Below are 13589 nucleotides of genomic sequence, written 5' to 3'. Positions count from 1 at the left end.
AATGAAAAGTTTTTTTTACAGAAATAACTCTGCAGCGCGCGCGTCACACAAGCGCTGACGTACAACCAACCAGGTAACCAACCAATACAGCGTGAAAAAGCCAACTTTTTTTTATTATTTTTATACGAAATTTTACGCTTTTGCGCGTGTGTGTATTGGCGCTTTCGCGCACATCTGTGTGAATTTCAATTTTATTTTGCTTGTTTACTCGTCGGCGATAAGATAAACGCTTTTGTTGGTTGGCAATTTTATCTTATCTGCGCTCATACTTGTCATTCTTACACAAACAATTCGCTACATTTATGGTCACTTTGTGATGATATTTAAATTCTAAACATATTTGCGAAAATCTCAACGGCAAACAGCAACAACAAAAAAGTCGACATTTTTAGTAAAATGTAACTCTAAAAATAATTAAAACAAAAAAGAACGTCGGCAAGCAATTGGCACTAACTCACCAATTAAACGCTTAGAAATAAACAATTGTTATCGTACAAATACAAAAGCGATTGACTGGCGGTGATAAATAAATATTTTGTGCGCCATTAAAATGTCGGTCGTGTATTATTGGCAATTGTTTGGCATAAGCCATAAGCCAATAATAAGACAACGAGACTTTGGGCGCAGTCACCTGCAGTAAATTACAATTGACCGAAAGAAAATAGCTGATAAGGTCTGCTATTATGCACATTGACAAATAAATAATATAAATAAGTATATATAGGGTGCCCTTTAGAGGTATAGAATATACTCGAGGTAGAAGGAGCTGTCAAATAAATGAATAAAATTGTAAAATTTCTTACAGGGTGGCTGTAAAAGCTCAGTACATATACATATATATAGGGTGTCTTTTAGATGTTTAGAAATTTCTAACGGGTTAGTTGTTAACCCAGTTGTCAATGTAGGCAATGTAGACTTTGACATTTATGCTCAATATACTTTGACAAATTGTCATCAATTTCCCTAACTCGATCACCATAATCCACAAAAAAACTTCGACTTAGAGAGACTTCCAAGTCACGGAAGATAATTTGTATGAAATTTTATTTCTATTGACTTTTACAGAATGTCATGTAAAGTCAAGCATTTCCTAGAGGGATAGCTGTCAAATCACACGTGAAAAAAGCCTTAAATTTACAAAAAAAAAAACGGCAGAAGTAAAGTTGTAGACCTAATACTAGAATTAGTTAGAATGCATTAATTTTGCACACAGCTGCACCTAATGATGTCAGTGAAAAAAAAATATCTTGCAAATGACGTTGACCTTTCAAATTCATTTTTTTCTTACTTTTAATTGCACACATGTTCCTAAAATGTTCCATTGACATTATCGGGCATTTTACAAATCAGATTGTTTACAAATACAAATAAAAGGTGTGAAATGCATTCCTGCATTGGGTGTTTTAATTATTTACTGTTATTTATAACACTTTTTTTTTGTGCAAAAGAACACGGCACACACTTGAATGACGCTCATAAATGACGTCAATAAGAATTCAAATTTGCTTGCAAAGGCTTATAAATGGCGGAGTGTGTAGAAGCCTTAAGGTGTAGAAGAGTTTCCGATAAGGGCGTGTAAATGTTGAAGATGGTGGATGTTTGTAAACGGAGTACAAGATCATTCAAAGAGCTATAGTGCTTTATAACTTCTAGAAATCCTACATAAAACAGTGGTTCAAATGATTGATGCCAATTTAGTGGTCATAACCTCAAATATTTACGGCTTAGTACTAAAATAAAATGTCATCAGCTCTCAGAGGGAGTATATGAATATTATAAAGAGTAGAAATCTTTGCAAACTATATTTTATTTTCTGATACTAAAATCAGACAGTGATACTATAAAGTCCAAATCGCTAGTGGAACATTAAGGCTTTATTCTGAATAAGCACATTCTCTCGAATTATTAGCTTAGTTATCTTTTAACGAATTCTTATCAAATTGTGCTACTACAAAGAATTTGCGGTCCATAGAGTGTATATATATTCATATGTTTCTATCTTTTTTAGCGATATCCGTCGAGTTAACTCGCAGAATTCAAAGTTTCAAGGTACAACAGCGCACATTGCCTACAGCTAGACGGAAAATTTCAAACAAAACTAGGTGAATAGTAAGGTCGTAGGCTTTAAATATATAGTATATGAAGTCGGTTGTAAACTCATTAGGGTGGTACTTAAAAAAATCAAATAATTATTTTTGACAATATCGACTAATCGGAAATTTTCAAGCAAAACTAAGTGAAAAGTGTGAGTGTAGGTTTAAAATAAATATACATATAAAGTACGATCACTAGGGTATTTAAAACAGGAAAATATATATTTGTGACGATCTCAATTAAACGGAAATTTTCGAACAAAACTAGCGGAAGAGTGAGGTCTTAGGCTTTAAATATAAGTATACTCGTTTGTATGCACTTTAGGGTGGTACTTGAACATCAAATATTGATTTTTGATGTTATTATCTCCTCAACTGATTGATGGTGGTCAAAGTTTATATTTTTTATAACGAAATTTCTTAATGATATTTTTAGCTAAATTAGTAGTAGTAGTGTTGAGCATTAGGTGCAAAAATAAATTAATTTTAATTTGTGAAGTCTTTTATGAGAAGATCGAACTTTGGTCGTCACGTTACGACTTAATCATATAAAATCTGATATGTAAAATCAATAGTTTCAGAGGCGTTAAAGTTAAAATTTTCCTAGGATGGAATTACTTGTGAAATATTTAAATATATTTGGAATGATTTTGGGATTTAGATGAAAGAAATCTTTAAAAACCTCAAAGTATTGAAAGACACATATTTATCGCCTCAAATCAGCTCGACATTTCTTAAAAAAAATGCAATCGAGGCCAAATCATGTATGACATCTTCGAATATTATGAGTTTTGTGCAGAAGAGGTAATATATTAATTTTACTTTTTTGAGTTTCCAAAGAAAAAATACAAATTGAGACAAATTTTAAATGTAATAATTTTGGCAATAATATTATCAATATAGAGCTGAGATGACGAAATTTGCTTTAAAAATTCACTTTCAACCCTTAAGGACCACCCTAATATTCATATCTCCATTAGATTTCATTAAATTATTAATTACGAACAGCTGATTACCAACTATCAGCTGCCAATGTCACATTGATAACCGATAACACTTTCAAATCACAATTAATGACAAATTACTTTCGCGCCACTCATACGCCTATGAATAATTATAATGATTAAAGTGGTGGAGCTTTATCAACACTTACGCTGTCTGTGCACGTGCACGCTTCATCACATCGCTGCCATTGCGTATGGAATTCTTCTTATGCATATTTTGCTGCATTGCCGATGGCGATGTGCTGCCGGGACCGCCGCTGCCAGCCACACCAACCGCACCGCCGGTGCCAACACCGCTGCCGGCAATCACAACGGCGCCACCATGATGATGATGATGGCCATGCAGCAGATGATGATGATGATGCTGGTGATGTAAGCTCACATGTTGGCCATGGTGCATGACACCTGTGGGAAAAATAAAACAAGAAAACCAAAAACAAATTAAAGAAGATGTTAACACAACAAATACAAAAACAATTGCAGGAAGGAAAAATGGAAGTGAAGATAATTAAGTTATAACAATCAGTGGTTATATTATATATATTTGTATGTTTGTATATAAAGGTGTGTGTGTGTCTGTGTGCAAAAGCTATTGTGCTTAGTAAGGCTGACTGACTTTAACGCGCGCACATAAAATTTATAGCACAATAGATAGATAATGTTTTGTTTTATTATGAATGCGGCTCGGTTGATATAGTTTACGTACATACATATATACATACATACATATATACAAATATATATAATATATTATATATTAAAATTTCTATGCGTTCAAGAACTCACCAGTTCCCGCTGCTGCTGCTGCGGCAGCTGACTGATGTGCGATTTGCTGTTGATGGCACGAGTTTGCATATTGTTGTTGCTGTTGCTGTGGATGATGTTGCTGGTAAATCATGTGCGATTGTGGCATTACGGGATAATTTATAGCCGCACTGGAAGAGCTCGAGGGTATATAGTGTTGCTGCAGATACACATAGCCGCCACAATCCGTTGACATTGTGGAACCGGACGTTGTGGAGCCCGTCGGTGCGGCAATGTCATATTGGGTTGAACCGCTACGCTCGATGGATTTTTGTGGGAAACTGTAAAAATATAATGAAATGCAATTTGAATTAGTTACTGAGTTAAAATGAAATTTTAAAAATATTTGTTTTTATATTTATAGTAAGAGTTTCTTATGGATAGTGGAGTAAGGGTTTAATATACCTGAAAAAAATATGTAGCTAATAATAGAATAATATTTGTACAAAGTGTAAAAAAATATAAAATAAAATATTATCTGATTTTAGTAGCATTTAAACTGTCTCAAACAAGATTTCTATTTTTATACAACTTGACTAGACACTCATTTGAGCGTGTATTAAAAGATTAAGAAATAATATGATATAACACCAGTATGTGTATTTATAAATTTTATTGTCATTTGAATTTATTAAAACAGCACTTGAATTCTTAAGAAGAACATAATCCAGCTGATGAATCAGTCATAATATGTTCTAACAACTCAAATCGATTTATATAAATGTGAGTTATTTCGATCCATTTATACAAGGAATGGTGCTATGTTTTATAGTGGAGAGATATTTTTAAAAATAAAGCTGTAATTCCTGGATCTTTACTAGAACCAATAAATTTGTATAATACAGTAAACTAATCCACTTCATTTTTTGATCCTTTAACCCGCCTCTTTTGACCTATGATATGATACAGATACAGATTCAAAAGCAACAATCTACCCCTTGAAAATGGGTAATGGGGGGAAATCTAAAGGTTCATCTCTACGTCTTTGATAACTTTATAAAAAAATCAAGTTTTCCTAATGAAATAAGGTGATAAAACAGGCTTTTAGTCAATCATTACGTCAATAAACCGTTATTAATTTATTTTTTAAATATGATGCAATTTTATAGATAACTTTTACATCAGTAACAAATTGAGGTAAGAATATTTTTAATTGTATTATAGTCGCCTTAAGACTGCAGAACTCCGCAAAGCGTTGTAGTGCTTAGATATGTGTACTATAGAAACGTAGGATCTAAGTCCGATCCCAGTTCTGATCGAAGGTCGTTACCGTACGCCAGGCAATAGCAAACCTCTGAGCGAATTGTTTGTTATAAAAAACTTTTCGTAATAATCATCAGCAATTTGGCGAGTAGTTTGACTAATTTCGCACAGGTGGGCTTCAATAACCGTATATGTATATGTATGTATATGTATATAAAACTTGTCAATAGAAATTTAGTGTAACAATAAAGTGGCACTACGTGTCTCAAAGCATACATCGCGTAGGGATATTCTGATATCTAAGGTGTACTAGCTTATGCAATTGAACGTGTTACAAAGTAAAGCTATGAGCTATTATACAATAACTACATTAGATATACGTAACTATCGGGTTTTGCGCTATTTTTGTCTTTTAAGAACATGCTCTTCTTTCTTTATAATTTATTTATTTTATTTACTTCATAAATTTTATTCTTTATAATTTGTAAATATATATTTTTTAATCCAATTTATTTTCATTACAAAATTATTTAAATAAATGAAATTTATTTTCGTAAATGAATAAATTTTTTTTTTCAAAAAATATTTTTAAATAAATTTTTGTCGTATAAAGTTTTATCAAAAATGTTCTTTAAAAAAATGAGCCAACTATTTTGTGAAAATGAACAAACTTCTAATATTTTTTTTACTAAAATAAAATTTAAAATTTATTTTTTATAAGAAATAAATTTTTATTATTTTAATAATTTTTTACAAACAACTCATTTCAATATTTTTTTACTTATAGCTTATTTATTTTAATTTTATAGAATTACTATTTCATAATTGATCAATAGTTTTAAAGCTATTTTTCGTAAAATAATTTTAAATACATTTTTGGTGCACAATTGTTTATATTACAAAAAATATTCTTTAAGTAAAAATGCAGTAACTGTTTTCGTGATTTATTTTTTCATAAAATATATTCCAATTTTTTGGAAATAAAAATTATGAAAAAAAAATTAATTTATTTATTTTAATTATTTTTTTACAAGAAAAAATTGTCAATATTTTGTTTTTTCTTTTTGTTTGTCTATTTTATTGTATTACTTTATAGATTTTTTTCGTCAAATAATCTATAACTAATTTATTTTATTTTTTTTTTATTTTTTTTTCTTTTATTTATTTCAAATAATAAACATTTGTCACTAAAATTAAAACACAACAATAAACAAACGAAATATTTCATATTTTTGTCTTCAAAAACTATTTTGTCACTTGTTTTCGTTGCACAGCAATGTTTTTGTTAATGTTTATTAGTATTTATTTATATGCTTGTGTTTTTTTGTGCTCTCAAAAGCAGCTGTTTGCCAAAAGTTAACTATTTTTATGCAGTTTACAAAATTATTGCATATTTATAGCTTTTTGTTGTTGTAATTTTACAACACACTGTTTGCTTGTTTTTCTGTTTTTTGTTTTTAGTTTCTCAACTGCCGTTTTTGTGCATTGTCAGTGAAATCAGGTCACCCTTTACTTTATTTATGTCGGTTATATTGGCACATGGTTATCGTTTATTGTACGAATTGGCACGATGGACAGTCAGTCGAGCAAGCCAACACAATAAAGCAATGAAATATTTTGCACCTGATTTTTCGTTAACGAATTTCTTTTAATTTCATTATTGGGGAAGTACAAAAACATAGACAGACAGCTGTTTTGCAAGCCAAACCGAGACGCAGGCGTAATAAAACGAAGACATGCGTGTGCGGAGATTTTGTCTTTTTATGGCGCATTAAAATTTTAAAATTGTATCAAAAATTATTTTTTTAGACACGTTTATTGATTATTTGGATTCTGTTTTTGATTTTGATTTCATTATTACCTTTCACCAATTACAAAACCCGAAATGCAAATGAGCATTTTGACGCTTTTGTGTTAGCAAAAGAACACTCGCTAATTATGTATATGTAGATCACAGCGCGTTAAAATAAAAGTTTCTACGTTAAATTTTTATGAAATTTCATTTCTTTCTTTACAAATCACTACAACATTTCAACTCCGTTTCCAGGTGTTTACGCTGTCAAGGATACGTACGAACTAAAAGCGGCGGCGGTGGTGTCTTTTCCTGCCGCCGACACGCATGCGCAACGCAGTGGCGTCGAAGGCGAGCGTGCGCAGCATAAATTTGTGAGCAGAAGTGTGCTCACGGGTTGGTTTGAGTTTAAGGTGACCAATAAAAGGGAAAATGGAGAGTATTGAGGGGAAAATTAATACATTAAATAAAAATATATTATAAATTTATAAAAAAAATATAAAAAAATATAAAAAAAAATGTATTAAAAATTAAAATAAAATTATTATATTATAAAATATTTTTAAATATAATTAAAAAATTTCAAATATTAAATAATATTATAAAACAATTTTTATTAAAATCTAAATATTTTTTTCACATATAATATTGCAATCATAAAAATGTATAGAACATAAAAATATTTCAAATACTCAAAATAAAAAAAATCTCATTTTTTTCATTTCCCCACTTTTCTCTCACCTTAAAATTTTGTATCTCAGCTGGGCACCCTAAACAACCCTCGTGAGTGCCTGCCTAATGAGCCAGCGCGCATCCGATTCGGATTTCAACAATAAAAAAGAGGAAAAAATATTTTATATACGTAGGATATGGCTGCAAAGATCTATGTACAAGTAGAGTAGAGTTATAATTAAGAACAGCAATTTAGGCGAGAAAAAGGCATCCTTACAGCATAGATATGCTGACAATCTGGCTGCGTCAGAAAATTAAAGCAATTGGAGAAGGGAAATTTTTTTGCGTGTATTTTTTATACTAAAATAAAGTGTGGAAAACCAATGCAAGGTTAGAGGGCGAGGGGAATGGTATGTACCATAGTAAACACCCATACATATATGGATGTTTCTATGAAAGATGCTGTATAAATAATGAAGCTGATTGCAGTGTAACAGGAAATCAATAATTTTGTTTCAGGTAGATACATATACATTTATGAGAAAAATAGTAACCTTTGTAAAGTTATTAAATTTGTTTTTTATGAAAATCTATATTAATTTATGCCGTGCTATGACGTCAATATGTGAGGTCTCTAACAAAATAATAAGAAAAGTTGGTAAATATTAAACTGTAACCTTTCACAGCGGTGACGTTCAAAGAGTAATTTTAAATGATAAAATAACCCATTAAAGGGCGCCTTGGTGTCGTGAGAGTGGGCCCTAGCTCACTCAACAGTAGTAGATCTGATAGAGTATATCTGCCATGAAAAAACTCCGGATAAACTCCAAAATTCTAACGAAACGGGTTAAAAAGCTTTAGGTCTTACTATTTGTCCAACACTTGACAGAATCCAATTGTAATTAATATAAACCAAGGTTCCCGCAGAAAATGTATATCGTGAGTCCCCAAAAAAATATAAAAAAGAAGTGCAAGTTATGTTCAACAAGAATCTACTTAATCTAGAACTAATCTCTTTTTATCTCTAACCTACCTTTTATCTCTGTAAAATATAAAAAATTATAAAATCAGCAGTATCAACAAACTAAGAATGTCCTGGTTCCATAAGATCAACAAAAACTGATTAACCATTGTGGGAATCATAGAAGAATGAGCTCCAAAGGTTGACCTAATGAAACTTAGGTTATTGAAAATTATTATATTGATTCTATCTATCATATTTGTTTGAAACAAAAAAAAATTAACCAAAGACGATATATTATAAATGCTTACGATCGACTTAGCACGTCTTGTCCAACATTTAAAAAATAAAACCCGTGAAGTGATCGCCAGATTTAACTGGCTGTGGCTTTTTCTGTTCCCGAAACATAAATCTAAGCGATGAGAAATGTTTCGAGAGGTTCTAAAGAGTAATTCCGTGAAGAAAAGTAAAGCCATCTAGATTATGTTTAGAAAGATGTTTATTAGGAAAAGTATATGAAGATAGATTTTACAACGATTTTGTAATTGGAATTTTGTGTTTTAACTAAAATCTGAGTGAAACTTTCTACTGAATAATTATTAATATACATATATATTTTTTAATTTTTAAAATATTCTTTTTTATTTACAAAAATATAATTGAATAGCGTTTTCATTTTTATATTGATATTAAACTTTGTAAACTTTTAAAAAATTTATTATCTTTCCTTTTTTTTTAATTTTTTAATATTTTTTATAATATTATAATTTTATTTATTTTTTATTTTAAAAATATTTTAATATTTAATTTTTTTTTAATTCAAAAATATTTTAATATAATATTTAAAAATAAATTATAATTTAAAAATTAATTAAAAGTTTTTAATTTGCTAAAAAAATATTTTGTTTTTAATTTTTTATACTTTTTCAAATTTGTATTAATTTTTTTTATAATATTTAGCATTCTGAAACTTTCTATTAATAGATACGAATATTTTTTGTATTTTATTTTATTTTTTATTATAATATAAAGCATTCTACTTCTATCTCTAAGATATATCGTATTAAATATAAATATAATTAAAGATTTAACAGCTTAAAGAATTTTCGAGCGCAGGTTATTTTTCGTTTACGAGAACACCTTGACGAAGTACCAAACTTTTCGTACAAATCAACCATCATTCAATTAGGATGGAAACACATTACAGTGGAATACATAGCTACAACAACGTAAATGTGCACATTGCAGACAATAAGCGACCATAAAGCCTGCACAGCAGTAGCAACAAAGGCAGCGTGATCACTACCAGCAATAAAAACAAAATTGCAGCAACAACGTGAGGAAAAAAAACAAAAACAACACAAAAAAAGAAGGCGAAAAAAAATTGTAGCAAAAGGTGCATCATTTTCGGCTAAACAAAGCCATATAAAAGCAGAAAGCAACTGCACCTGGCGTTGCACGCACACATGTCCACCGACTCTATGCGAGTGTGTGTGTGTTTGTGAGTAGAAAGGCAACACACACAGACAGCAGGTAGCGGGAAAAATAACAATATGAAAATAATAAAAGAATAAGAAGATGGAGATAGAGATGAAGAAACAAAACCAATTGCAAAAACTATAAGCTGATCCTGCGGCTCAAGCGCTTATACAATATAACAACACGTACAGGACATGTACACAAGTTACACATGTTTGTATGTATGTATGTGTGTGTGGATGCGTTTTTGTTTTTATTTTCACAAATCAACGTAACTGCATGGCTGGTTAAAGGATATGTGTTGTTTGTTGTTGCTGTACACTAGCTGGTGTATAATTTTGTGAAAGGTATCAGATGAAAGCAAAACATCTGCTCCTGCACCTACAATTATATATGAATATATATGTATGTATGTATCCGTGTAAGTATGGATATGTGTAAAAAGCAGCGCAGCAAATGGACAGCCGTAGCAAAAAGGACATTCGGAAAAAAAAGTATGAGTTTTTTGTACATTTGTAAGTATAAATATATTGCTGTATATACACAAACATACCAATTTACATACATACATATATGAAGCCTTTACAAAGTCACTGCAGCAACTAGTATTTTCCAAGGAAGGCCATAACATATGGTTCAATTGGAAACAAATAAATATATGAGCCTATGTATGTATCTATACATGCAGTACTTATGATTACATTACAGTACATACATACATACATACATACATACAATCATATAAACTAGTATGCACTTATGATCCATGCCAGAATCTGTAGCTCATCACGTGGCCGGTACTCGTAGCGGCTCGTGAACGTGCACTTATTGGCAATTACCTTCAAACATATATACATACATATTTACATATGTTTCTATATATGTATATGTATAACGTATAGCAGCAAACTAGAATATACCACAATATATGCACATATTTATACAGGAAAACATGTAAATAGAAAAATAATCTATTTGATTGCTTTCAAGCAGGCAATCACAAATATACAGAGCTGTTTGGATACATATATATGTACTATATGAACATTAGGGTGCAGCGTTAATAAAGAAAAAAATTAAAAATATTTTTTCATAGAAAATTTTATTAAAAATATATAATATTGAAGAGTAAATAAAAAAATACAAACAAATAGGAAAAAATAATAATATAGTAAATAATAATAAAATAAAAAATAATAATAATATTTTTTTTATATTTGTTTTAATATTAGATATTAATTAATTAATTAATTTTTTCTGCAATTATTGTATATTCGTATTTACGAATTCGAATAATCGGATTACCAGTCGATTTTTTCGGAATAACTGGAAATTTTTGATATTAAAGCCTTTTCACACAGCCAAATTAAAATAATACATTAAGATTATAATTGAGCAATCAGTTTTTGCCTTTCGCACAGCCGGCTACTCAATTAACAATCAGCTGTTATAAATTTTTGCTTTAGCTGTTTATAAGAAGTTGGTAAGTGCTTGCTATTTTATCAATAAACACAGCCAAATTTACAACGTAGATAACAAGCCGCAGAGTAGCATTCTAGTTCCAAATCGACTTGTGTTGGATTAAAAATTAATGTAGTAAAATATGATTTTTCTGTTGTATGGTAAATTGATCTAAATCAAGCGCTGATCTAAATAAAGCAACTTCTGTGGGAAAAGACTATAAAATCTGAATAACATTGATATTTTTTTAATATTTGTTTATGCAATCATTCCTTTATTCAGATTTACTTCATATTCGTCGCCTTGGATAGACTTTATTATCACTCGTTCATTCACTTTTTGTAGCGTTGTATTTTATTTATTATATTTAATTGAAGGAGTTGACATATCTGGTACTATTTTAAAGCTCAAGCTTCTTGTTTCTTGTTCTATATATTTGACAAGATTCACTGAATTTTTATTACAAATCAGTTTAAGAAACAAAAATAAAACCAGAATTATTCGAAGAATCTTAAATTTTGAAAAAGTGTAACGGAAATTGAGAATTATTTGTCGCAAATTTGGTCAAACTATCCGATTCAGTGATGGTTTTGAATGAGAAAGTACTCAATGTATTACCGTCCGTTCTTAAACATCTATTTATGTTCTCAATTCAACTTCCCTGTTACAAAAAACGTTCCAAAATGCCGCCAAAAGAAATATAAAAAAAAAAAAATAATTACTATAAATAATTAAAATTCAGTACAGAAAAACCTTATTTCTATATATAAATAACAATTTTCAGGAGTCTGTCACAAGAAAATAAGTTAAGAATTCACTCCACCCTAATCTAGAATAACACCGGTCAACAAAAAAAATATATTTTTTGGGGTTTCTGTTCTCATGCTTGAATTCTGATTCTAGACATTGAAAAAACACTTAAAAATTAATCTTTAGTTCTTTAAGTTTGCTTTGGGCTGATTTACATCGATAAGTATATTTTAATTTATTTCATAAATCAAAGATGGCAGCACTTTGATTAACCCGAATGTAAACAGTATTATTATTTGTAAAAGGCACAATAGTCAATGTTAATCTGTTTATTATAGCTGTAACAACAATATTAGTGTATTACTCAGTTCAAAAATGGCATCAAGTCAGTGTAAAAATGAACGCTGTAATGCTTATTTCTGGTATGAAATAACAATTTTCTGTATTTCTGATACAAGCAAATTCGAAAAAACTCACTCCACCCTAATGTACATACATAACTGATACATACATTTGTTTGTCCTCTCCGTATCTGCATTAGAGGTAAACAAATATAATTAGAGAAAGGAAAATTCTATTTCTATTGCCACACACAGGCTAAGCATATTTGAGTACTTGCACACGGTAAGAACGTAAGTATAAGTATACAAATGTAAGTACGTATGCATTTATGACGCCGTTGCACTCCTATTAATATGCAACAAGTTGCAGTCGCCACTAGTTGCTGAACTTTGAAGCGCACCGCAAGACGCGCGCCGTCGTCATACCACTAACCCCACACACTGCATGCATACAAATAGAAACGGACATACTACACGGATACAGATATACATACAAATACACATTAATTGCCAATGAGCATCTAAATATCTAAAAATTATATCGGAAATTGTTGTTAAAAAACATAACTACATACATACATACTCGTAATGACACATACATATGTATATACCCCATGTATACGTATCTGTACACATCTGTATATATATGTACATGTCTATCTATACACGCGTGTAAATTGCATGTCGGCACTAATTTACTTTGAACTTTTAACTTTGATTACTGTCACGGATAACGCGCTGAACTATTTTTGTATCGAGTACAAAGTATAAATATTAATGTGTTTATTGTAAATATATGTATTATATATATTTCGTATGTGGTTGTTGTAGGGTAATTACTTTTAACAGCGCATTCACTTTTCCTGTTATATAAACATAAGTATTTATTAACAACGGTCATTAAAAAAAAATATTGCTAAGGAAATCAAATATGACATGGAACATGCGATTTCGTTCGTTCGAAACCAGTGCACTAACAAATATTATTATCTTTTTTTTAATATTATTATTATGTAATATATTGGCTTT

General features: G+C 30.0%; 1 protein-coding gene across 8 annotated transcripts in view; it reads right to left on the bottom strand.

Moving 5' to 3' along the window:
- LOC105216656 (uncharacterized) overlaps nucleotides 1-13589 on the bottom strand; it is a 115841-nt gene that overhangs the window by 4664 nt on the left and 97588 nt on the right. For 7 of the 8 annotated variants that reach the window (XM_054230338.1, XM_011191260.3, XM_011191285.3 and 4 more), the window contains 2 exons: nucleotides 3884-4182; nucleotides 3247-3502 (listed from right to left, as the gene is read on the bottom strand). In XM_054230338.1, the coding sequence (XP_054086313.1) occupies nucleotides 3247-3502; nucleotides 3884-4182 (555 nt within the window). Of the gene's footprint in view, nucleotides 1-3246; nucleotides 3503-3883; nucleotides 4183-6965; nucleotides 7177-13589 lie in introns of those variants that run through there. The other variant, XM_011191276.3, reaches the window with a different exon arrangement.

This window comes from Zeugodacus cucurbitae, chromosome 4 (genome assembly GCF_028554725.1).
Source record: "Zeugodacus cucurbitae isolate PBARC_wt_2022May chromosome 4, idZeuCucr1.2, whole genome shotgun sequence".
Classification (NCBI taxonomy): domain Eukaryota; kingdom Metazoa; phylum Arthropoda; class Insecta; order Diptera; family Tephritidae; genus Zeugodacus; species Zeugodacus cucurbitae.
This window is presented reverse-complemented; position numbering and strand designations above follow the sequence as displayed.